Consider the following 27,522-nt stretch of genomic DNA (forward strand, 5'->3'; position numbering starts at 1 on the left):
TGCGCAGGGTATAACTCTCAGATAACCGGAATTTTTACATAACCAGCACCCCTTTACTCCACTGATGCTGGATAACAAAGCTTTTACTGTATAACTATACCAGCTAATACCTTTAGCAGAGATGCAGCATATGCTGGCAAAAAGAGGGGGCTTTGCTAGCATAGTTAAAACTTCCTACATGTCTGTCAGACATTAGCAATACTAGTTAGCTACCATATTTACACAAATACAAGACGAGTTTTTTCCCCAAGCAATGTGGGGGTTGGGGGGAAAGGCCTCATCTTAGATTAGAGTAACAGCCTGGTTCAGGATGTGGCTTGGGGCTGAAGCCTAAGCTGAGCTTCTACCTGTTCCAGTCCAAGGTGGCTTGTGCAATAGGGGAGGGGGCTCATGGCAGGGGAAGCATGGGGAAGGCTGCATGGTGGTGATGGGGGTACAAATGGGGGAGATCTGTGGTGGGGGTGGGGCACACAGGGAGACCCCATGTGAGAGACCCATTGTGGGAGAGAGGAGCATAGGGGAGACCTTACAGCCTGCCCCCTCCCCTGGCTACTTGAGACTTAGGCTTAGGCTTAAGCTTCAGCTCTGATCCCCAGCTGCCCAGGGCTGCCATCACTGTGTTTGCCTGGCCAGGCTGGGCCAGGGCTGGAGCACTGGTACTGTCTCTCCTGAAGCTGGAGCCAGAGCTGCCTGAAAGGTAAGGGGGGTGGGCAGAAGGAGGGGGTAGTACAAGGGTGAGGATAGGTGACAGGGGGGGCACGCACAGACACAAGGAGGGTGAAGGGTGGGGCAGGCAGGGGGACAGGCAGCAAGGAAACAGGCACAGGCATGGGAAGGCAAGGTGGGGACAGGTTGCAGGGGGACAGGCACAGGCATGGTGGGGGAAGGAAGTGCAGAGGGACCAGACAGAGAGGCAAGGGGTGGGAGTCTGACCCCCTGCCCCTGCTGCCACTTTCTCTGCCACAGCTGTGTGGGGACTAATTTAAATATGACCCAAGCCAAGATGCACATTAGCAGTGGGTGCAGTCTAGTTGTTATGGGCATGTTAATTATCTTGGGTTAACTGACAATCAATATTTTACTATAGACACAGGCCAGATCTATAGTACAAAGTTTTGATGCCAAAATAATACCGCTAACCAGTATACTTGAGCCAGCAGCCCTCATCTGCATCCTCCACAGCTGTAACAAAAAAAGAATCCAAGATGACTTTGATGATGATGATAATAATAATAATAATAATACATTTGTTATAATTTTCCATGTATAGAATCTAATTATTCAAGGGTCACCTTGAATTCAAAGTCATCTTTGGATTCTTTTGTTGTTAGGGGTATAATTTTTCAAGTATACTGGTTAGGAGTATAATTTTTTCTGGCAAAACTCTGTACTATAGATCTGGACTATGTCTGCAGTAGAATAATGATTGTCATTTAACTCAATATAATTAACATGTCCATAAAGACTATTCTGGAGCCACTGCTAACATGCATCTTGGGCCACCTAAATACATCTTCAGTGAAGATAAGACTAGAGTGCCAACCCAAACAAAGGTCACTACAAAAGATATCTATGTTTCAGTAGATTCACTAACATTTCTAGAGTTTGTCCCCTTTGTCTCCAAGTGGCAAGTGCACTAGATTTTAGTCCCATTCTAGACTTTTCAGCTGAATAAATTCAATCATAGTTTGCCACTCATGACCCTGTGAGAATAGCACTAATGGTGTCAAATGTGTAGCTATGTTGGCATGGAATGTGATTTTTCAACTGAATTAAGCTAGTTTAATTGAACTAACTCCTTGAAAGAAGCACCTGGAAAGAAGCCTACATAAGGTGTTGGGATAGTTTATTGAGCACACATTAATTAATACATCCTTTAACCCCCTAGTCTACATGGACAAATGGTTTCATGACACATTAGAGAGGGTAGCTGTACAGCTGCTTTGATTAATTCTGTTGTGTTATTATTTATTATTCCTATTATGGCAGTCTTGAGGGCCCAGTTAAACTTTATTTTCCATTATGTTAGATACTGTACAAACACAGTGGTAAGCATAGTTGCTCCCTAAAGAACTTAGGGTATGGAGTTTTGAACACAGAACTGCACATGTAACTTGTAAGTAAACAGTAAAGGCGGTAGTAGTGCTTATCTTGAATCAAGGTAGTAACAAGATTTACATGAACACTATTAATATAAAAAGCCATTGGTAAATTAGCTATGAGTATGACAGTCATTTTTTTCCAACAGGGAAATAACTTACTTTAAAAGTCCAAACAATTCCTGACTCTAAAACCCAGAACTATGTATCTTTGCCTGTAATTTATTTTTTGCTCCACTATTATTTATGTTTGGCTAGATTAACTCTGTGGAACACTGCATAAAAATCAGATTGCACTGTGAAAAGTACTGTAAAGGGCTTCCATGCATTTAATAAATGCGTTTCCTGGTTTCTGGATGATTTTGTAAAAAATGCCTAAGGTAGAAAAGCAATAAGAACAGCAAGGCACTAGAGATGTTGTTCAGGGGACTTTGTAATAATCGTAAGCAATTTAATTTTCTGTGTTAAAAGTTAATTACTTACTTTAGGGAAAGACCAATTTGATGTCTTTAATCAAATAAGTGAACCTGATTCCTGAAGTGCAGCCAATATTGCAAATACCTGCATAACATGTTTGCATTGTTTTCCTGGGGTTAAATACATATTATCTTCATTCCCTCACCCCTTCTCCCTTCTGTTTAGATTCTTATGCAGTCCCCTCCCCCAAGAGGGGAAAGCTTGAAATCAAGCTCTGCAAATTATGTAAGAATATATAGTTATAATAGGCTTCTCACATCAGCTTGTACAAGACAAATGTAAGAGCATCAGCAAGTAAGAATCTCAGCTATTACAGAAAAGATATATGGGGCAAACTGTGTAGGAATTTCAATGAGATTCATGTTGATGCTGTTGACTCTTGAAACTTAGCAAAGTGATTTTTTTTAAAATAATTGTTATAGACATTATCTAGAATGGTGAAGTCAGCAGTAAGAAGAAACTATGGGTATTGGCACTGTAAAGATAAATTTCAGAAACTAACACGTTATTGTGATACCCTGATGACAGCAGTCCTTAAACAAGACATAGATTTAAGCAGTAACTTGTCTGTGTAAAGAATATAGGGCTATGCTGTCCATTAGGTATCAGAAGGAAAGGAAAAAGATATAATTAAAGTAAACAAACCTCAACCTTTATCCTGAATTTTGATAACGATGTGATTCTCCCCTAGTGCTTTGAGCATTTTTATAGTAGCTAATGTTAATGCTTTTAAATCCATCAATAGATGACAAAAAATAATCTTGCTAAGTGGGACTGTGACTGCTGGAAAAAATCAATACTTTAAAAACAGAAGTCAGAACAGGTCAGAACATTGTAGAATTAGTCACTGTTAAGTGCAATTCTGATTTAAAAAGCAGTTCTGAAAAATGGAACGTTGGGTCTTGTTAATTTCTATATGAAGTATACTTGGCTTAGGGGTACAGGGATGGAGGAGTCTGGGATCCAGACCTGTAAACTCAGCCAGGGCTCTCCTTTCCAGTAACAGGTTGAATGGTCAAAGTAACCCCCTATTTACCCTATGCAATCCTAGCCTTTAAACAATACCTTTGTCTTGCTGCCCTGGGGTATTGAATTTGGTGATCTTTCTGAGATTTTCACTAAGTCGTGTGGGCCAGCTGCCTCAAACTGCTTGAGCACCTGTCTCTCTACCTCTACAGGTGCACCAGGCCACCATTTAGGCATCCCTGGCTGCGTCTACACGAGACGCTGACCACAGTTGTTACTGCACAGTCATTTAGTACTTGTGTAAACTTGTGTAAACAAGTACTAAATGACTGCATAGTAACCAGAGTTACTGCGCAGTTGTGCTGAGGAATGGCTCCTTCATGACGCTGACTGCGCAGGAGCTTTAACTACCGCACAGTAGTGTCGCATCATGCTTCCTGAAACGCAATGGTACTGGGCTACTGCACAGTCAGCATCTCATGTAGACATGGCCACTGACACTTTAAAAGCCACCATTCAACAGCTATCTAATCCAGTAGATGCCAACATTTCTATTGATTGTAAAGCTGCCACCCTGTATCATAGAAGTTGCTTGGTGTCTTTGTTCAAGTTGAAATTTGGAGACCCTAAAGTAGGGTTCTCAGACTGGGCAGGTGAATGCTTATCTTCCCATAAGGCCTGGCCCTGCAGACCTGTTGAGACCATATCTGACATAACCTGTTGCCATCCAAATAACAGGCCATGGTTTGGTGGATGAATAACTGCACAGAAGATGGACAGCAGGACAGGAAAAAGTAGTACCCTGTGTGCAAGAGGTATTAGGCTTGAGCAGGAGACAGTTTGTTTTGGGTGCTAGGCTGTGAGCAGCCTACGGTGCTAATCCAGTTTAGATGCTTAACTCCTGGAGAAGGCTTGCAGCTCTGAGGGTCATTATTTGAGGGGGGCACTTATTTTTAGCCCATCAGCTGTATTGGCACATAAGCCCATTACCCTCCCTACCCCATCATCTAGACATACTCCTGGACAGTTTAGATGCTTTTAGTTCCTAGGTATCCAGCTATTCCTATGAATTGTGTGGGGAGCCTGTTGCTATACCTTGGGCCTAAAAATTCTACTATACAATGGATGACAGAGGTTAAACGCTGCACCACTATGTCCAAGTTCTATTGTCTTTTCATACCTCTCCTGGTTAGCTTTCAATAGGTCTATCCACATCACAAAGTTGGAACCTGCAGACTGGTGTTTTGTTTTTGCTAGTGGTCTAGGGTTTGCCTATGATTATCTTCCTCCAAGGAGGTCAGCTTGGGTTTTTGCTTTGCTTTCGGGTTGCTGTTTTTTTAAAGCAGCTCAGGCCCACTAGTAGTGAATATGGTTAATCCTCCTCCTCCAAACATTATATGTGGTAGGACATTTCAGAATACATATGCCCTGCTTCTTTGTGGACATATGCATCTCTGGGTAAGGCACTGCCAGGTTTCCTCAGAGGACAACAATACAAATGTCATTAGGGAATGAGGTAAGTACAGCCCTACATATATACAAATGTGACTATAGAAGACGACTTGTTTCTTGATAACTGCATCTAAACTTGCAAAATTGTATTTTAATATTTTAATTCAAGTATTTAATACAAGACCTAAGGAGAAAGATTCAGCTGCTTCTAGCAACTTTAATACTGTTTTGTTAAAGGACAGTACTAGCTATTTTGAGATTACTAGTAGAACTCTTATTTCATCTGGTCATCTCTGAAATATTTCTGTATGCAGTTCCAGAGATATGCACTATGGTCTAATAAAAGAAATGACAATTGAATCCTTCTACAATGCACCCTAAATTAAGAATAGTGAAAGGAATCGATATAGGCAAATCACACTTGAAGTTTAATTTGTCATATTCTCTCTCTCTCTCTTTCAGATATCACCAGTTTTACTTGGTTTATGCAAAACATTTATACCTCACTTTTTTAGCTGGCTCCACCTCCATAAAGTTAATTAGAGTCTGTGGCAAGACAGTGCAGACACCAGAAAAAACACTACATGCTAAAAACCTTCCTCCCTCCCTCCAAGAGGTATCGCCTGTATATTTTCAAGTTTCAAATGTCACGCTGACCTACAGAGGAAGTTTCCACCTGCAGGTGTCTTTAGGCCTTGAACATCTGAGAAGCTGCAGCTGTCATCCACCTGGTGCAGGAAACATGCCAGGACTGATCCACATCCTTATAGAAGTCTTCTCATTTTTCACTGGATAACCCTAGGATTTGATAACAAGTCACAGCTACTATCTACTTGTGGAGGAAACCTCACTGCATTTCCTTTCCCTGCAACTCAGTGTTGCTAAATGACCCTTGACGCTGCTGCAGTTGTAGAAAATCCAGAACTGCAGTTGTGGAAAGTTCCAGGAGAACTTTTACTATCTTTTCTCGGGTGTTTTACTATCTTTTCTTCTGGTGTTTGTGCCTGAAGGCTTGCAATTAAAGAACTTTTTTTTCAAAAATCTTGTTGGTGTAATAAAAGATATCACTCTGTCCACAAGCCCTGATTGCTTATACACAGGATTAGGCATTTAAGAACAGGATCCACCATGAACGCCACATGCCCCCAGAGGCTGCGGGGGCACAGCGAGCTCCCACAGGCAGCTGTGGCACTGTCGGCAGCAAGGGATGGGGGTGGCAAGCACCAGCCAGCAGTTGGCGACCACCCACAGATGCCGCTGGCAGCATCAGCTGTGGCCAGCGGCAACCAGGGATCACCCACAGACGCTGCCAGCAGTGTTGGCAGCAAGGGGGAAGGGTGGTAAGCAGTGACCACTCACAGGTGCCTCTGGCAGCATCAGCAGTGCTTTCTGCAGGGGGTGCACCACCAAGCTTAGGGGGTGCACGTGCACCCGCATGCACCCCCTACACATTGCCAGTGGGATCCATCCACTAAAGAGAGAGCTGTTTAATGCAGACAGTAAGTTGGGGGGCAGGGTGGGGGTTTTAAACCTTACCTCTTTTTGAGACTTAAGAACCTTACTCCAGACTCCCTCTACCTGAACCTTTTCAGTTTTTGAATGAAAAGCTTAGGTACATAATTCCAGGAAAAGTGGGCCAGTCCTGTACTGCAAAAGACAACTGGAAAAGAAGCCATCCTTCACTTCCCCTTCTATATCCAACAGCTATCCTGGGAGAATGCCCGAAGACTAATTTAATGAATAAAAGTAGGACCAATTATCACATCAGCAGCAACTGTGTTTTGCCTAGGACCATTTCAGTAACCAATCTCTGAGCACCCCTGATTTGTGAATCTTGTTAGGGCTTAGGTGTGAGATGATAGCTGTCCAGGCATAGGCACCTTTGAACATGTCTATCAGTAAAACTTAAAATGGCAGAATCATGACTGTGGCATTGATGCCTACACAGTCAGATGGATTGCAGATTGGCTCAAGGGTCGTACTCAAAGGGTGGTGGTGGGTGGGTCATATTCAACCTGGGGGGAAGTGGGCAGTGGAGTCCCCCAGGGCTCGGTCCTGGGGCCTGCACTGTTCAATTTCTTCATCAGCGATTTGGATGACGGGGTGAAATGCAACCTGTTTAAATTCGCTGATGATACCAAAATTTGGGGCGAGGTGAGCACACTAGTAGGGAGGGAAAGACTGCAACAAGACCTGGATAGGTTACAGGAGTGGGCTGACATAAACAGGATGCGTTTCAATACTGACAAGTGCAGGGTGCTGCACTTAGGCAGTAGAAACCAGCAGCACACTTATAGAATGGGAAACTCCCTTCTTGAGAGCACGGAGGCAGAAAGGGATCTTGGAGTCATTATTGACTCCAAGATGAACATGGGCCGACAATGCGAGGTCATGGTTGGCAGGGCTAACCGGACCTTGTCGTGCATCCACAGGTGCATCTCAAGTAGAGCCAGGGAGGTGATCCTCCCCCTCTATGCGACGCTGGTCAGGCCACAGCTGGAGTACTGCATCCAGTTCTGTGCGCCCCATTTCAGGAGGGATGTGGACAACATTGAAAGGGTCCAGAGGAGGGCCACCCGCATGATCCGGGGACTACAGGGCAGACCCTACATTGAAAGACTGCGGGACCTAAACCTGTTCAGCCTTCACAAGAGAAGGCTGAGGGGGGACCTGGTGACTGTCTATAAACTCACTAGGGGGGACCAGAAGAGTTTAGGGGAGACACTGTTTCCCCTAGCGCCCCCTGGCATGACAAGGAACAATGGACACAAATTATTAGAGAGTAGGTTTAGATTAGACATCCGCAAGAACTACTTCACAGTTAGGGCGGCTAGGAGCTGCAACCAACTTCCTAGGGAAGTGGTGCTGGCTCCTACCCTGGGGGTCTTTAAGAAGAGGCTTGATGACTACCTGGCTGGACTCATTTGAGTCCAGCCTTTTTTCCTGCCCAAGCGGGGGGTCGGATTTGAAGATCTACAAGGTCCCTTCCGACCCTAATTCTATGATTCTATGGGTACCTATGGATTGTAGGCATTACCAAGGTTAGGTGATAAAAAGAGGATATATACTACATTTATTCAAATAGAAGATGACCCCCCCAATAATTAGATTCTATACATGGAAAATTTTTAAAATTGTTATAATTTCCAAGATATAAAATCTAATTATTAGAGGTTGCCTTGAATTTGTCACCCCCCCACTATTATAGCAGGGAAAATAAATCTGGAGGATCAGGTAGCTCTTCATCCCCCCTTCTCCCCCCCCCAACTTTTTTCCCTGGCAGCCACTACCACTTCTACTTTCCCTTCCCCCTCTGTCAGACCCTGCTCTCCCTGAGGATGGAGAAATGAGGAATGCATTTGTAAACAATAACCTTGAAAGTAAATGTGGCTGTAGCAATTTGTAGACTAACCTATAGACTAAGTTCCTCCAAAATTGATGCATGTTAGCTTTTTTTGGAAACTGCTACAGGTTTTAGCACAAGTGTTTCATAACATACTTTTGAGCAGCACTTACTATTCATGGCATTAGTGCAAAGGCAAAAGGGTCATAATTTACTACATAGGTCACTGGGCTAGGCCCCACCAATCTCAGCAGCATTTCAAGCCATTGTGAGCTATGAAATTGCATACAGTTCTCCCAGATTCCCTCTGTCGTGTCCACTCTCAGCCTGGTGCATGTGGTTAGTATAGCCTCCCCCTCCAGGAAGTGAAGCCAGACCAGGTTGCCCTGTGCCTCATCTACACATAAATTTTTGAAGTATCCCAGAACTTGTGACAAAAACAGTCAGTTCCAGTTATGAGTGAGGGCTAATTAGCACATGAAGCCGTTGTTGCAGGTATCTGGAGTATATACACATACTCAGCAGTGCTGAGTTATGGGGTCACTGTGGTGTGACAGAGGGACTACAGGTGAACTGTATGCAATCTTGTGGCTCACCATGACTTGAAAATGCAGTTAGCAGTGAAGGGGACTGCACTTAATAGGCTCTAGCGTATGCCTTATTCAGATGGAGTATTTTTCCAGTGCAGGCCATGTGTTTTACAGACATGCTCAGCATTGGTTGTGTTTCATAGTTTCTAGAGTCAGAAGGGACCCGAGCAGATCATCGAGTCCGACCCCCTGGCATGGCAGGAAAGAGTACTGGGGTCAAACTACATCTAGTGTTAAATCAACACTATAGCAGGTTTTCATTGCTGAATATGTGATGCTTTCAGTAGTAGTTTAATAGTAAACTATGTATTTAGCGAGATTTCATTATATATGATTAAAAGACAAGGGGCTTTTTCGCCCTATGCCAATAGGGGGAAATCTTGTCTTGTATCTGAGTAAATACAATATATTTATAGTTTCATATACATCTATTCAGATGTATAGATAGGAAGATATAGATATAAATTGATATCTCAGCCTCCTCTCAGCTTCAGAAACTTGTTACTTACTGGTGTAGAGGGAGACAAGGCCCATGGCCCTAGGCTCCTCCTGCACCAGCAACAAGGCATGATAAGATCTGATGCTGGATCCCACACTCACACTTCCTGTTATGCATGTATGACATGTCAGGAAGCAAGACTGTGTGGACCATACATGAGATCCCATTGTGCCTTTATCCGCTTGTCTGGCAGGAGTCTAAGAAAAAAAAATAAGTTAAAAAGGGGTGAATGACAAGAGAACAAAAATTACTTAAAAGGGAACTAGAACATCAAGATAAAACAGAGAACCCCTAAATAACTTCTCATCCTAGCTTTGATTGGTAAGTGCCTACCCAAATAGTAAGTTATTACAGTGTTTCAGAAAGTTGTCCAGGCTTGAACTCTGGAAAGCCTCAAGAGGGAGGGAGTTCCAGAACTGAGGAGCAACTGCAGAAAACCATGTCCCACGTGTTTCTACCCAGAAGACTTGAGATATCAACGGTACTTGTAGGTTGCTCTTGGCTGACCTTAGGAATTGTGATAAGGCATAAAGGACAAGGCTATTCCTTTAGGCATGTACAGCCCAGACAATTTAGGGCCTTTGGTCTCATGTACACACCACAGTTTTTACCCTTTCATACACTGCAATTGCATGTCTGTTTGTACAAGCAGGATTTCCCAACGCTTTAAAAGTCTTTCTTATACATTAAACTAAAACTCCTCAGACGTAGTTTAGTTTGGCTCGCTGGGAATTAAAATGGATTCGTTGCGTGCAAACACAAAGGCACTCAAAGATGTGTAATGAGCCTTTTTGTCCACCAGATGGTGCTGTGACGTTTTTGTAGTTCACACCTTCTAATTGCTTTCACTTTCAAATTGCTTCCACTTTTTTTTCTTGTGGTTTGCTGATTCCCTGATTCCACAGCTGTGTGGCAGGGCACAGGCACAGAGTGTGTGGGGGGCCCCAGGGGCAGTGCTGGACCATCCCACTTTCCTGCAGTGCCAGCCAGGGACCAGGCTTCATTTGTTTGAAAACCTAGTGTGAGTAAACACAGATGAAACACTCCAAAATAAACAAGTTTAAATTTTATAAAACTATTTAATTTAATGAGGATTAAAACCCATGGTGTGTACAAGCACCCTTAGAGATCAAAACTAACACGCTGAATTATGTCCAGAAAGCTATTGAGGGCCAGTGCACTCAGTTATGCAGATTTGGAATTATCTACCTACAGCAAATCTCATCCTAATCCTTAATACTTATAGATTAAATCCTACTGCATAGTTATTTGAAGGGATAGATAAGGATAAAGGACAATATTGTTAAGGTATTTAGGCACCTGAAGAAGCAAATATGTATTTGGGATTTTCAAAGCATCTAACCGAAAAGTATGTTTTAAAAAATCTTAATATGCACCTCCATGCATCTTTATGCACCGAAATATCTTTGAAAAATCTTGGTTTTGCTGAACATAAATAAACACACTTGAACCATCTTTCACTTTTGCTTGTCCCCCCTGATGAGTAATCTTTACAAAAAGCCAAAATTCAGCATACATATAAACTATAATCTGAAAAAATCCTGATGGCTTTAGTGTTGTTTTAATTATGGTGGAAGTTCCTTGGGGAAGAGACCACAGCTTCCTCTGTGTACAGTACAAAGCATGTTTTTGGTATTTAAAAAGAAACAGAAGGACTATTGTACAACTATATATGTTTCATGGCTAAATTAGTAATAGGAATAATGCCACCTAGTGATTGTTTTAAAAATTGTTCACAAGTTGAAAACCTAAGTTTAAGTATTTTTATATTACTTTAGAAATTCAACAGGGGTAGTGGTATTGTATACATCTTCTGCATCAAGTCAGATTAAAAATTCAGATAATATTGCCCCCATTAGAAACAGTCCAGTTTTTCAATTAGCAGTCACTCTAACATTCACTTTCTTTCCATTTTTTCCACGTTTCTAACATCTTCCTTAAAAAAAATGGTGCATGTATTTTCAGCCACAAAAACTAAATTATGCTGAAATAAAGCAATAGTGAAGTTAAAAACAAAAACAAAAAAAACACCCACATCTATAGCTTAGACTTCAGAAACCTATGTCCAAGTAAGGAATCCAGGGAAACTGCCTAACCAGATTAATGTTTTTTACTACTAGAGAAGACTAAAGCAATTCTACTGCACATGTTCACAACTGATACCAAGTCAAATGGAGACATTTAAGAACAGGACTGTGCCACTGTGCACTTTTAACTGTATAAATATTGTGGGTTTTGAAGTATTATCCTTCTGTTGCAGCTCAAGCAGTACTGTACTATCTATTTGTAGGATAATTAAAACTAGCCATCTATTATGGAGAATTAAGACTAACCACCTATTATCACTAGTCCTCCCAGGAGTCGATTCATACTAGTAGAACAGCAGCCAGCATACACTACTTGTGCTCCCAGAAGCAGTAGTGCCAGGGAAACCACATAGGGCCGTGATGCAGCTGGGGAGGTACTATTAAAACAATCTGAAAGATGAAACTAACTATGGAAGCAAAGTATTTTCTGCCATGGGGAGCACCACGTTTCCTTTGGTAAATGCTATATAGCAGTTGCACTTAAAAAGTATTTCATAGATTCATAGATGTTAGGGTCAGAAGAGACCTCAGTAGGTCATCGAGTCCGACCTCCTGTCCTGGGCAGGAAAGAGCACTGGGGTCAGATGATGACAGCTAGGTGCTTGTTCATTCTCCTTGTGAAGATCCCCAAGGTAGAGGAGATCACCACCTGCCTTGGAAGCCCATTCCAGATTCCAGCAACCCTTAATGTGAAGTTCTTTTGAATGTCCAACCTAAGTCTGCTCTCCATCAATGTGTGGCCATTGTTCCTAGTTACTCCAAGGGATGCCCTAGTAAATAGAGCATCTCCTATTCCCTGCTACCCTCCCCTGATGAATTTATAGGCAGTCACAAGATCACCTCTCAGCCTTCTCTTGGAAAGGCTGAAGAGATCTAGGTCCCTCAGTCTCTCCTTGTAGGGCCTTGCCTGCAGGCCTCTGACCATACAAGTGGCCCTCCTCTGAACCCTCTCAAGATTCTCCACATCCCTCTTGAAATGCGGCACCCAAAACTGGATGCAGTACTCTAACTGCAACCTGACCAGTCCCGCATAAAGGGGAAGCATCACCTCCCTGGACCTGTTCATCATGTATGTTAATGCATGATAAAGTGCGGTTAGCCGTGTTGATCATTTCATCACATTGCCGACTCATGTTCATCTTGGAGTCAGCTACAGTGATCCCCAGACTCTAAGTGTGTTGGTGGTTCTTTTTGCCCAGGTGCAGTACTTTGCACTTGTCTTTGTTGAACTGCATCCTATTTTGTTTTGCCCATTTTTCCAAACTATCCAGATCCTCCTGGATCCATTCCCTATCCTCTGGCGTGTAAACTTTGTCCCATAATTGGTATAATCTGCAACCTTGGACAGGGTTTTCTCTATACCCTCATCCAAGTCACTGATGAAGTCATTAAATAGCACCGGTCCAAGGATTGAGCCTTGCAGGACTTTACTGCCTGCATCTTTCCAGGTCGATATCGACTCATACACCACCACTCTCTGGGTGCAACCTCTAAGCCAATTTACCACCTACCTGACTGTAATCATCTCCATCACAGCCTGTCAGTTTATTTACAAGGACAAAACGCGATACCGTATCAAAAGCCTTCTTAAAGTCTAGGTAGATGACATCTACCTCGACTCCTGCATCTAAGCATTTTGTGACCTGGTCATAAAAAGAAACAAGGTTAGTCATGCAGGATCTACCTGCAATGAACCCATGCTGGATTTCCTTTCAGCATTATTTCCCCTGCTGGACTCCCACAAATGTGATCCTTAATGATTTTTTCCACTGTTTTCCCAAGGATAGAAGTGAGACTAACTGGCCTATAGTTTCCCGATTTGTCCCTCCACCCCTTCTTGAAAATAGGGACCACATTGGCCCTTTTCCAGTCCTCTGGGACATGACCGGAGCACCACGAATGCTCAAAGAGCCGTGCCAGCTGCTCTGACACTGGCCAATTCCTTCAGCACCCTTGGATGAAGTTTATCCAAGCCCACTGATTTGAACACATCCAGCACCTCCAAGTGCCCCTTTACTAAGCCTGTGCAAACAGTTGGTGGGCTGGTGTCCCTCCTGTGTCTATCTACGGTCCAATTGGGAGATGTGTCTTGGTCTCTGTCTAGGAATACAGATGCAAAGAACTCATTCAAGAGCTCAGCTCCGCTCCACACCCCCGCTCACCAATTTCCCTAGTTTGTCCTGTAGGGGTCCTATGCTATCCTGCACATTCCTTTTGCTCCCAATACAACCGGACTTTTTGTTGTCCATAATTTTTGTCACCTAAGTTCTAATCCTCCTTTGGCCTTCCTGCTTCCCTGCAAATGTGAGCCAGGGAGGTATACTCCTCCTTGGTAGCTACCCCGTTTCCACAGCCTGTATTCCTCTTTCTTTTCCCTTAGGCTTTACTGGACTAGTTTGAAAAAGCTTTTGTTACAATGAGTACTGTTTCCTTAAAGAAACATCTATAGAACCAATAAAAACAATAGAGCAGAAATTTCTCAAGAGTACTTACTCCAGTTACTTCTCTATGAAGCATTTCTAATATATATTAGGGAAGGGTTAACTCTTGGCAGTGACACCTGACACCTCCTTTCACAGTAGCATTCTGCCCCCACTCTGGTTTGAGGTTAGGCCACTGTCCCCCTACCCCCTTCCTTTCCCCCCACTTCCAGTGCCTCCCCTTACCAAGTGCCTGGGGCTCAGGCAGCACGTACAGCTGCTACCCATGCCACATGCTTCTTGGCTTTTTGGCTCAGATCAAGTGTCTCGGTCTCTTGTGGGCTAAGATCAAGTGGGGGCATCCAAATCCCAAGACCTCTAGGATTGGGCCTGCGCATAGGATGCCTACCAATAGATCTGGGAGTATCTGAAGTCCCAGGATGAGAGCCTGGGACACAGGATGCTTACCAGTTGTAGCACCATACATGGTGTTTAGAATGATTGAGTTCTGCCTGCTCAATCAATGTGGTTTTTGGAATGACTGAGTTCTGCTCAATCAATATGATTTGGAACTGATTTCACCTGGAACACAAAATATATTAATAAAAAACAAAAAAACCATGCTGCATGTTGGCCACCCCTGGTCTAAGGCCTTGCCTTTGTTTGCCAGCATAGCTCTAGTAGCCATCCCCCAGTGGAGATTTAGCTTATTCTGACTAGAATAGCTTAAATCAGTTCCTTCTGAGTGAATATCCTTTCAACTAGTAAAACCATAGACAATAGGGGGTTTTGCCAGCCTAGCTATATCTAGTTAGGAATAAGTTTCTTTTCAGCTGTGCTAAGAAAAAAAAATAAGTGGAAATCATTGCACGCAAGTTGGGGCATCATTTTAAGCAGACAGGATTATTGATTACAGATGCAATATATCTTTCAACATGGCACAGGAACAAACATTTCTATATAAGCACAGCAGACCAACTGTTTTATTAACTTACTTTGGACAAAGAAGTTGGCTAAGTATTTAAGAAAGCAGATGTCTCAGAAATGTTTTTAAAAATAGAGTCAAGTTTAACCAAGCAATTTTTTTAGTTGACATTTGAAGAACTTTTAATATAAATTTTTGACCCACAAAGATTCCATCTCAAATTCAGATTGTTACTGTTTACAGAAGATCAATGATCACAAACAAAGCTATGAATCTGTGAAAATCATGTCATTTTTACCATAAGGTTAGCTTTTGGGTTTTTTTCCCCCCAAGAGTATGTCCTCCTTCAAAATATAAGCTAACAATTGTTTTGTAATAAAAGCGAGATTAATGTGTTTCAAGTTAGAGGCAGAAATTATACTTTAAAAAAAAGACCTCAAACCTCTAATACTGTCAAAACATCATTCATCCAGAATTTTGCCCTTCAGTTCCTTACCCACTTTGTTTTGAGATAATGGAAAGAGGAGAAAAGAAAAAAAAAGGAAAATTCTATCAATAGTGAAAACATCTAGTAGTTCTGCAGCTCTGTACCTGAGAGATACTGGGCACGTCTACACAAAACACTGACTGTGCAGTAGTAGCCTTGCATAGCAAAAGCCACGACAAAATGCTACTGCACAGTAGTGTCACTTAAAAGGCATTTGCTGGCACTACCGCACGTTTATTTAGTACTGCACTTTTATTTAGTACACTGCTTATACAAGTACTAAATAAATGCACAGCAACCACTGCGCAGTAGTGTCTTGTTTAGATGCGCCCACTGTATCTGAGGTCTAAGTAGCAGGTCTCCTGTCATTCACCATTAAATAATTTTCTCATTTAGAAAAGCAAGGATGTTACTTTAAAAGCAAACAAACAAAAACCCTAATTAACTGTGTAAAATTAATGACCCAATAAATCACTTGAGAAATGGAAGAGTTAAAGTTATGATGCATCACCTCAATTCTTAGGATTTTTTGTCCCATAATTTGTGACAAATCTGACTTTTAAAACCAGAACTGTTCATTTACTTTGAACCAGAGACTGAAATATAGGAACTTTCTCAATGTTATCTAAAACTGTAACTTCACAGTACATACAAGATCAGCACAGACTAAACAAAGAGTGTCCATTATTGTCATAAAATCACCGCTTAGTATTTTAGAGCTGAAACAGAGGTCAATAGTAGATGTCCTGACTGCTTCTGTTTGGAGAAATTATTTAGATAAGGTGGGAGAAACCTTTCCTTCTTTGCAAGTAAAAAAATTTTAAATGAGCTACTTTACTTAAATAGCAATCTTTATTTGAAAATGACGTTATAAAAAAATGTAAAAATCCACCTAAAACTAAAAACATTGCAATTTTTTCCTGGGCCTTCACAGTCACTTATTTTTTATTACCAAATCTGTATTGTTACAATACAGACCTCCCATTTCCAGTATGATTATATTGATGCAAGTTTGCCCAAATGGTCTGTAATCCATAAATATATGAAGAAGCGTTAACAGCTGTAAAGCTAAAGGCATGCAACAGATTCTACCAGGAAAAATACCCTGAGAAATAAACATGAGTGGAAAACAAAGTTATCTAGCTGCAGGTGTCTGGAGTTTTGTTCAGTCATCTTTGTCTTTTGCTCCATGTTTAAGGATGCGTGTGAATTCGATGTAATTGAAATTGCCCTTTTTGTCTACTGGTGCCTCTCTGTACAGCTCATCAACTTCTTCATCTGTAAATCTGTCTCCCATTGTTGTCAGCAACTCTCTCAGGTAATCTTCTTGAATAAACCCTAGAATGTAATATAGAAAGGGAATCAACTAAGAAGATTTGTTTGCAGCAAATCTTCCAAAGCAAAAGTGTCAACAGTGAGGGGGTTCACAGTTATATTAAAGATATTGTATGCCATAATAACTGCTATAGACACACATTTACACTAAGAAGCCAGAATAAATTTCTAGGGTGTTACAAAAGGTTCAAATTCACTGGGAAGAAAGCTTACTCTGATGCAATTTACACAGATTCCTAAAGAAGACCATTTACAGAGATATACTGCATTACTAAAAGGTGGTTAAGTACCTTAAACAGAATTAAAAGGAAAAACAAGCAAGTTGTAAAGACAGAAATAGAGTCACTTGCTTTTAGGATCATATTTGTCTCAACTTTACTACTATATGTTTTATCTTGAATAAGGCAGTTTCCTCTGGGAACTGATACCCATTCTGTTACTACTGGGTATTTATTTGAATATAGAGGAAATCAATGGCATGTGCCTAGGAAGAGGGTTTATAACTGAAAAAAGACTTTTAGACAGGACTGGGCAAGTTAACTCAGGAGGAAGAAAGAAGGAAAATAGAATGGAAGGGAAGCCAGAGAAGATGGGAGAACTATAGCTATTTATCTTGTGATAAAAAGGGATAAACAGAAGAACAGAGGAAATTGTTAACAGAAGTACAAAAATGCGAAGTCAAGGTTTTGGATCCTGAATAGAAAATTCTGTTAATTTAACTGAAATAGATGAGAGCAACTGGCTGCCAAATGATTCCAAAGAAGTTCAGAGAATATAACGTACAAATAGATGCCAAACTGACTGTAGAAACAACCAAAACTCAATCAAATAGATTCCATTTTAAAAATGGACTCAACCTCAGCAAGCAAAGTTTGGAGGAGACTAAAGGACAGAAAACCATACGAGGAGCAAAACAACTAGCATGTGTAAAAAACGGTTATGGGGTTTAATCTAAATTCAGATGCATTATATGTGCCAATTAACAGGCTGTTATTTCTCCACTTACACGAGGCCTTCATTGCTTACCCAAAAGAAAAAAAAAATCAAAGCGTCTCAGTTTCTTGCATAAAAGCAGAAGAACACCACCTTAACAGGGTTAGGGAAGGACCACAGTATTGCACTGAGCACCTCAAAAAGTGAAGACAACCATCTGTTCTAAGTTTATAAAGATAAGTCCATTTCAGAAAAAGGTATAGGGATTAGCATTCAAGAAAAGCTCAACTTCTTGCTGGTAGGAGTTTTGTCTGCCTGTGCCTCAGTGGGCACCTCTACACATACAATCAATATATAGCAATGAACTCCAGTGCATACCATATTGGAGTTTATTGCTCTCAGGTGTGCCATTTGAATTCGTACCTAGGACCATGGCATGTAGAGCCAAGTTAGAGCAGCCTCAGCTCGCAGAGGAGTCAGCCTGCCAGCCTGAGGTTGCTCAACTCAACATGTTGCAGAGGAGCTGGCTGGGGCACGAGGGTACTCCAGCAGGCAGCCCCCACAGTGAAGCACCATTCAGCCCCAGTCAGCCTTGTCAACATCTACAAGTGTGCTGCTGTGGAGTAAAAAATTCCGCAGCAGAACAGTACTTCTAAATACATTTATAAGTACTATCCTACCGCAGAGTATATTTGTTTCCTGTGGCCTAATAGGGCTGCATGTGTAAATTCTGAGACGTTTACTGCGGAGCTAATTAGGCAACTGCAGTAAATATCTCCTGTAGGCACGTCCAGTACATATGTAACAGCTGGGCCAGTAAAAAAGATATCACCGCAAAACCCATGTGTCTTGCTTATTTTCTGGGTCACCATGGCTACAACACTTCAAACCAACTGCAAGTGGGTAGGCAGTTTGTAATCAAACCTGCGGAGCTAACTGGGTATGGTATCCCCGTACCCAGTGCTGGGATATCAAGAATATTACGGAGATAACAGAACTCAAAACATACTGACAGAATACCCAAAAAAGCCTTGTTAACACACATGGAATAAATAATCAAGCCAAAAAAAAAATACTCAGACTGATTCTGGGGCGCACAGAAGTGAACAAAAGATGGGTGTGCATGTATGAAAAAACAGAGACAGCTGAGAAACCAGTAGGCCAGTGCAATTAAATATAGTTCCCTGTGCTAATCATAAATACTCTAGATTAACTTGACAGTTATGCTACAATAGCTTAAATAAATGAAAAGATAAGATAAAGAATACAAACTGCTTGGGAAAGAGAAAAAGTTGTATTAAATTGAAGAGAGAGAATTCATCACTGACAGTTCTAGTTCACATCAGAAATGCACTTAAATTGCATAACTTGGCCTTAGTCACTTTAAGGGAGCCACACTGATAAAAATCTAGAGTAACACTGTGCCAAATCAGGCTCAAAACAGCTATCTGCAGATGGAGATTACTATTACCACTTAAAAGGGCTCAAGACAGTTGGAAGAACACCTTGAAAATGCAGAACTCATAAAATTAGTAAAATGCAAAAGCAACAGTGGTCTATATGTGCAAGAAGATACTATGAAGAACAGATTTACAGTCAATCAGTAAAAAGCAAATGGATATAATAACGTTTAAACAGATTATTCCTGGTTAAAAGTTAAATTTATGTTTCAGTATAAAATTAGGCAATGGTGTAAAATGCTAGAAGCTGTAAAATCATTATAATAGAAACTGGAGATGAAATTAAAAACTTCTCTAGGAAAATCTAAGGATAACAAGAGTCAGTCTTGTTATTAGAGATGGTCTGAATTAGAATCACCTTCCAAACTAACTGATGAGATTTATTTCAACTACAATAACCTAGGAAGCGCCATAACACTAGCATCATTACACTAACAGTTCTAACTCACTTTTTCTTTCCATCCTAATTCATACACCTCTTTTAGCAAACACAGAGAGCTACAGGTATGATGAAGCCAAGACTACCTGTGCAGACAAAATAATTAGCCCAAACAAACGGCAGGATAGAAGACAACAAATATATTTCCCTAAGGAAGGAAGAAGTAAATTGCTATTTGAAAAGACCTTACAAAAGAGGGCCGTTTATTTAAAAGACTGTAGAAGGAAGGGGATATCCTTCCTTCTAGAAGATGCCAAAAATATAAAAGTTCAAAATAGCTATTTGAAATGGGACAATACCTTTTGAAACGTTCAGTGTACATACCCACAAACGAGACTGAAATACTATAGTAGACAATTTGAGATAAGCTTACAGGTGTGTTAACATCTGTGGTACAGAACAGAGTATGCTAACGAAGTCTGGACCTTTCTTTTCAAATAACTACAGGGTTTTGTTTTCTCACTAGTGAAGCCAATATTCTGACTAGTGCAATATCACAGCTGCAGAATTTGCTGTGAAGTCATCCTTTACTGTCAGTTATTACAGTAACACTGCAGCTTTCATTTGGAAAGATAAAAGAAAAAAAGGTAAATTTCCACCTTTATAAACAACTTCGAAAGGATAAACCAAACACAAATCAAGGCAGGGATTTCTGTCCGAGTTGGCAGAAATTTTGAAACAGTTCTGAGAGGTGTGACCTCTTTAATTCTCTCAAACAAGACCCTAGGACTTTGATTCTGTGGCTGAAGAATCTGTCACTTTGCTAAGAAGCCACAGAATTCCCAAAGTGGGGGATAATTTCAGAGCAACAGCTCAGGGAGAGGATTATCAGATGGCACAACATGACTGGCACCTAGGCCACAGAAGGGATTACTGTAGTCTAGATGACTGCATGAACAAAAGCCTAAGCAGTTTCAACAAATATCTCATTCTTTGAAATCCCATACTGTAGAAGTTCCAGGCTATGTGGAAGGCTTGCATGTTTGGCAGTGGAGAGGGGGCCAGGTCCATTATGCTCAGACAGCAAGCTTCACATTTCAGTTACCTTTTGAATTCTGAAAGGTTTTGCCTGAACAGCCTCCTGTTGTGCCAAATTCCTCCTCCTCAAGTACTTGTGTTTGTATCTCTGACTACACTCTGGGGAGCTGGCACATTCCCTAGTTACATATATTACTCTCCAGGCCCTTCCAGGAGACTACTGCTGGTATGAAATGCTCAGGGATAAGCACAAAGGGAGACAATCTTCATTTCTGCTCATTTAATAAGTGAAATACTTATTACTACTTGTCATCCAGAAGTTGCACGATTTACTGAAACATTATTTTGCTTTTTTGCCTTTTTTTTAAAGTGTTAAGATGCCCCTTATAGACCAACTTGTCCATACGGTGCATTTCTACCCTGCCTGTTGCCTAACTTCAGACTAACACAGCTTTTAAAACAGAAATAAGCCTGTGATCCAAAAAGATTAGATTATAGGATTTTACAGTTCAATCCTAGCAGATATTTTGTTCACTTACCAGTTGCCTCTTCATCAAAACAAGCAAAAGCATTTCTGATTACATCTTCTGGATCTGTGCCATTTAACTTCTCTCCAAACATTGTAAGGAACATAGTGAAGTTTATAGGGCCTGGAGCCTCATTCATCATGGCATCTAGGTATTCATCAGTTGGATTCTTCCCTACAAGTAAAAAAATATTTATTTTTTAAGTTTAAAAAGCACAGCAGGCACTTGTCAACCTACACAATATTGTGTAATTTGAAATACCTTTCACAATTCTCGCTTTTGATTTTTTTTTACATTTATTCAACTAGAATAATTTGAGACACCTATTAATAAAGCAACAATTTTATAACCAGAGAACATTACCAAGGGAAGCAAGCATATCATGCAAGTCTTCTTTGTCAACGAAGCCATCTCTGTTCTGATCAATCATGTTAAAGGCCTCTTTGAATTCCTGAATTTGTGACTGATCGAACATTGCAAATACATTGGAGGTGGCGCGCTGAGGGCGCTTTTTGGCGGTCTTTGTCTTTGCTCTTTTGCTAGACATGTTGATTACTGGATTCTAGGGGAGAAAATAAGTACAATGATTAAAGCACAAACTTAATACTTGTTGTAGTAAAATGTACAGTTACATATTATATAGCCTAGAAAATGGATAACTTACTGGTGTGTTTCCTAACTCGTCCCACATACACCATTCTCTACTAAGTGTAGAAAAGCAGAAAAGAAAAATGAGTACATAAAAATGATAGCTAGGGTCCCAACCAAAAAAGTTATTCAAAGACTTTAGCTTAAAAAAATGAGGGAGGCTTGATTTACACAGAAGCTGACATAATTAGATCTTCTGAATTCTCAAGACTGGAAATGATCTGATAAAGGGTTAAACCCCTTCCCCTGTACTATATAACATTTCACTATCATCCTAACAACCTTGTAACAACTTTAAGAACAAAACAAATAGACAAAAATAAATAGAAATATACTGCACAACGTGCACAAGCAAAGTTTATTAAATGTGCTATGCCAATATTAGACAACACTCCCAAGGATCAGTAGTTACAGTGAAGCTCCCTGGTTTCAAACCCTATGACAATTTGAAATAGTGTACTTTTATGAACTTTTCAGTTTGGTGGTACAAAATCTGTTGATTATGTAAGACAAAGTACATGACCAAGCATCGCATAACTAAAGAGGGAAACTTATACCTCAGTTATCCAAATGACAGGAAAGAAACTCAGATACATAAACAGAGCTTACAAGTTTAAATACTTAGTTAAATTGTCTGGCAATTAATATACATTTTAATAGATAATGCATGCCACTGTTACAGTGAATCACACTTGATCCCCACAGTACGAAATGAATCTCAGTCCTACACTTTACTTTTCTGACCTTCGCTAGTATTCTTGAAAACTGTAATTGCCAAGTTAAAGTTTGATGTGCAACGTAAGTCAAGGTAGGGTGGGATTGTACGACAAAAAGAAACAAGAAGGTTTCTTTGCCAGATAGCTGCCAGACCTTGAAATATTTGCAATCAAATATTTCTTTTTCTTTTTTTAAACAACAAAGTTGTACTTGTTGGAGACACAGGGGCTGAAATCTCCTAAACAATTTCAACCTTTGTGGAAACACTTATGAGTTGGAGATTTCAATTCTTGATACATTAACCTGTAGGTAGACAGCTCTACTGCTATGGACCTGAGATTCATCAAAGCAACATTCATCTTTTCAAGGCTTCCCCAAAAGCTCTGTGTGATTAGACCAGGAGACTTGCACTTCAGTTAGCCAGCTAGTAGAAGAGAAACTCACACACAAAGAAAACTTGAAAGCACCTGAATTTCATACTTGGAAAGTGTTATGCATTTAATATTTTGGACTTGGATAGCAATCTTTGTTCCTTCTCTCGCCTATTATTTTTTCAATTATACACCTGGTAGAAGCTGCACATTATAGATCCATTAACTAAAATACGTGTGGCAGATACCTATTTGGTTTTATAATTTTAAAACTTGCTTGCTTATAGGCAGGTCTAGCATACAAGAAAAAAAATGAAGCTTCCTACATTAAACAATCATCTAAACCAGGGGTGTCAAAGATACAGCTCAGGAGCCAATCATTGAGCCCACAGTGCTGTGTGTGGGTCTGACACCAACCCCAGATACCATATGCAGCATGCACCAGTACCACCCATGCATATGGCATGTGGAGCCCATCTGGCATGGGCTGCATGCAGCAGGGGCTGCAGCCAGCATGCACACATCACAAGGGGTCAGTAAGGTATGTCTGCATGTGGTGCTTGCACCAGACAAGCCCTGCATGCTGGATCTGGACCAGCTGCATGTGCTGAATCCAGAGTGTGTGGCTGGTCAGGGCCGTGCACTGCATGCAGTGCCCATGCCAGTCTGGCCCTCCACACTGGAGCCAGGACTAGTCCAGATTGGAGCCAGTCTGTGGGCCCAGTATGGTGTAGGTGCTACGTGCAGCACATGCCCCAGACTGACCCTGTGCCCACCCCAGACATGCCCTATGAGCTGCATGTGAGGCTGGTGCATACAGCATACAGGTGCACAGGCTGAAGTCAACTTGTGAACTGCAAGCAGCACACTGTACATAGTATCCAAATCATACTGGCCTTGTATGTTGGATCTGGACTGCAAGCCCAGTCTGTGGACCCTATCCAGCCTGCAGACCAGGCCTGCTCCCCATATGTAGCCTGTGAGACCAGAGGAGTTTGACACCCCTGACCTAAATACAAACCAGTTACCAATCTGAGCAACATGGGAAAGCACTCTTTCGAGTGCTTTCACTAGTCTCCCAAGCAAAATGTTCAAAGCAGTAGTGCTGACGTCTTCACTGGATAATTAACTCTGGCGGATCTCACCTGGAATCTGAACCATACTACAAGATGTAAATTGAGTTAATTCACTTTCCATGCTCTTCACTTGTGTCCTTTCTAGTGCTGCATTCAACCATGCATCTTGCTATGACTTGTGAATAAATACCCCATGGCTGCAGTAAATCAAGCAGGTCTAGGCTTTTTCCCCATTCCTTTCATGTGCATGTGACATTTGTGGGGTGGCACTGAGGACCGCCAGACTTTCATTAGCTTAGCTTTCAAAGTTGGTTGGTTACCAGCACAACTAGCAACAACATCTCAGCTTTGGTCTGCAGCCCCATTCAACCCCAAGCTCACAGAAGTACTAAGCATCAAAGGTTTATGAACGTGGTACTACCCTCTCACCTCCATCCTATCCCAGTGAGAGTTCAAGTTAATTCTACAAACAAAACAATCCTAAACTGAACTTCAGTGGGAGCTGCTGGATGCTCAGCACTTTGTTTTCTAAAGCAAAATCAGGTTTCATGACACACGCATATATAATAATACACACACCCACACACCCACTTAAGAACCACTCCCTCTTTGACCTCTCTCAAACTAACCAACCCAACCTTGATGGCAATTTGAGGGAAATGAACTTTCAGACCTCTAGAAATGTTAAACTACTTCACCCAAGACAGAGGAATAATGCTTGTATGACAATGCCCTTTGGTCACTTTCAGATTAATGCAGAATTAAACATGTGGTCTTTAAACAAACTACTTTCAATTATTTTAGCTCTGGGGTTCATCAGTTTTGAGTCATTACAGGCTAGAGGCAGGAACTGACTGCACCAGGCCCCATGCTGGTATGTGCTTCACTAGCTCCACTGGTAGGCTCTAGCTCAGTTCAGAAGCCAAAGAGAAAGGGAGATTAGGGAGAGAGTCTCCTGCACCAGGCACAAGAACGTTGTGCAGTTGTACCTGGCACATGGGCTCCTCACTAACTGAAACAAACAGTTTCAGGTTTTTTTTACATTATACCCTGCACGGAGTTAGCACGACAAACAGCTCCAGTTGTAACAATTCCTGTTCTTGGCAGGGGCTATTCCGAACCAGCACAAGAGGCAAGAAGAACCGCAATGAAGAACAGGAGAGGGGAGTGTGCAAGGGGCAGTCTTCTCCCCCTTCAGTTTGAAATATTTCCCTATAGCCAGGTTGGCATCAACTGTGGGGGCTTTTGCCTTCCTCTGTAGCAGGTCTGCTTCCCTCTACCTGGGCTCTCTGGAGTGTAACCACATTTCATAGAAGCAGACATGGGCTGCTGTGGTTCTCTGGCTTCTCTTGTAGCAGGTTAGGTTAGGGTGTTAGATTTGTTTCAGTGGGTGAGGAGCCCATGCGCCAAGTACAACCACAATCCTGAGAAACTAGGGGTGCACTGATACAGATTTTGGGGGACGACACTGATAGCCAATTTTTAAGAAGGCATATCGGCCAATACTGATCTGATTTCTGATACACAGCACAGCAACTTGAAGAGCAGTGGCCGGCTGGTAAGTCTGTCGTGGTGGAAGAGGAGGGGGCAGATTGAGGCCCCTTAGGTGAAGGAAGAAGTGGGGTTGGGGTAGACACTGCCCAGCTGGGGTGGGGCTGGGCGTCGGACAGAGCTGAAGCTCATTGGGGGGTGGGGGGGTGGCTCCCGCTGCTGTGTCCACCCTGGGAGGGCATAGACAGCATATGCTCCCCAGATCTGCTTGGGGAAGGGCAGGCTGCAGCTGTGGGCTGGGGCCAGGGCTGCGCCAGGCTCTTCCCAGCAGGGGCTGGGCAAGGCTCTACTTGGGGTGGGTGGCAGCAGCGCTAGGAGGGGACTATGGGGAGGGGGGGGCATAGCCCCCTTCAACCCCTCTCCCAGTGCCACCACTACCCGCCCCAACTGCACCCCGGCCCAGCCCCTGCAAGAAAGAGCCCAGTGCAGCCCCAACCCCAGCCCACAGCAGCCTGCGCCCCCCCAGACAAGTCACAGCTCCATCCTGTGCCCTGCCCCTCCCCACCGCAGCTAGGCAGTGCCTGTACCAGCCCCTGCCCCACTCCCTCTCTCATGGGAGGGGCCTTGATCTGTCCCCCCATGCCCCTTCCCTCCCACCACAACAGACTTACCAGCTACATGCAGCTCTCCAAGCTGTCAGGCTGTGCTCCTCACTGCCTATGTGCTGTGCTGGAGCTGTGTGCATGCACAGGCCGTTTATTGGCCACATCAGGCTAATTTCCGATACAGTCAATTTTCTTTATATCGGTGCCAATCCGATAAAGAGGTGCACCAATACATCGGTCCAATGAGAAACAACAGTATGACCTTCTTGTGCTGGTGCAAGAAACTCTCCCTCTAATGTCCCTTCCTCCTTTACTTCCTAAAGTGGGCTAGAGCAGTGGTTCTCAATCCTTTTTGTACCAGGACCCATCTGTAAACATCAATGGCCGGTCTCAACCCAGTGCCCCTCACTCTCAACCTGCTGCCCCCAGCCCCCCTAATGTGTGGGGCAGGGGATACATGGGGCAGGGGTGGGTGTGTCAGGCAGGAGGGGCCCCAAGCAGCCCTTTGCAAGCTGGAAGTCTGCCAGCCTGTGGGGGAAGGGGGTTGGGGGGGGGGAGAGGTTCTTATGCTTTTCTCCTCTAAAAGAGAAACCATTTTTAAAGTTTGTTCATGACCCCTTTATATATTCTTGTGACCCACTTTTGGGTCACGACCCATGGGTTGAGAAATGCCTGGCTAGAGCCTGCGGGTGGCGCTACTGAAGCGCATCCCAAGACAGGGCCTGGTGCAGGCAGTTCCCGTCCCTAGCCTGCAGTGACTCAAAACTGACAAATGCAGAGGCTAAACTTCTCACGAAAAGCTTTTCCTTCAAAGACCACACACTTCATTCACTCTGCCTTGTTCTGAAAGTGGCCAACAGTCCACCATCCTGCAAGCAGCACTCTTCTGGGGTGAGGAGTGCAGCAGCTGCATTAGCAGGAACGCTGCCAGCAGGGCCAGGGAAGTGACTCTTCACCTCTATTCAGCACTGGTGAGGCTACATCTGGAGTCCTGTGTCCAGTTTTGTGCCCCCTGCTACGGAAAGGACATGGACAAGTTTGACAGAACCGTGGAAGGAAACGAAAACGGCTGGGGGACGTGACTTGCCAGGACAAGCTGATGGAACCAGGCGTGTTTAGTTGCCGAAGAGAAGACTGAGGGAGCACTTCGCAGCGTACCCCAGCACTCTCTGCCACAACGGCCGGCCCAGGGCGGCCATTTTACTTCCCCCCGAAGTTGATATCAACGATGACGTGAGGCTGCCACCCGCGCATGCGCTCTACGACCGGACCCCTGGGCTCCCCGGCTGGCTGATTCCCCCTCTCCTCCGGCCCGACCCGGCCCCGGCCCCGGCCCCACCGGAGCACCACACATCCTCACCCAACGGCCGCAGCTGAGAATCGGGTCCGACTAAGAGCGCGAACACCCGCTACTGCCGCCGCTGCCCTGCGCTTCCGGAGCGCACCACCACCCACCGTGGCTGGGGGGGGAAGGGCAAGGGACAGGCTCAACCATTTGCGAGAGGAGCGGGGCAGTGATACAAGCACAGCAGGGGGGAGGTCGGGAGCTAGTCAGCAGGACCCTTGCTATTCACTC

The 27,522-nt window shown here is 42.9% G+C and overlaps 1 protein-coding gene across 1 annotated transcript; it reads right to left on the minus strand.

Moving 5' to 3' along the window:
- Positions 1 to 15,685: 15,685 nt before the first annotated feature.
- Positions 15,686 to 27,403, minus strand: LOC109303618 (myosin regulatory light chain 2, smooth muscle minor isoform). The gene is made up of 4 exons (XM_019525820.1): positions 27,307 to 27,403; positions 21,402 to 21,600; positions 21,051 to 21,212; positions 15,686 to 16,704 (listed from the first exon to the last, which is right to left on the minus strand). Exons 2-4 carry the CDS (start codon positions 21,583 to 21,585, stop codon positions 16,532 to 16,534), a joined length of 519 nt encoding a protein of 172 aa, XP_019381365.1. The 5' UTR covers positions 21,586 to 21,600; positions 27,307 to 27,403; the 3' UTR covers positions 15,686 to 16,531.
- Positions 27,404 to 27,522: the final 119 nt, after the last annotated feature.

The sequence above is a fragment of the Gavialis gangeticus genome, unplaced genomic scaffold (assembly GCF_001723915.1).
Source record: "Gavialis gangeticus isolate Ggan-Ray unplaced genomic scaffold, GavGan_comp1, whole genome shotgun sequence".
Classification (NCBI taxonomy): domain Eukaryota; kingdom Metazoa; phylum Chordata; order Crocodylia; family Gavialidae; genus Gavialis; species Gavialis gangeticus.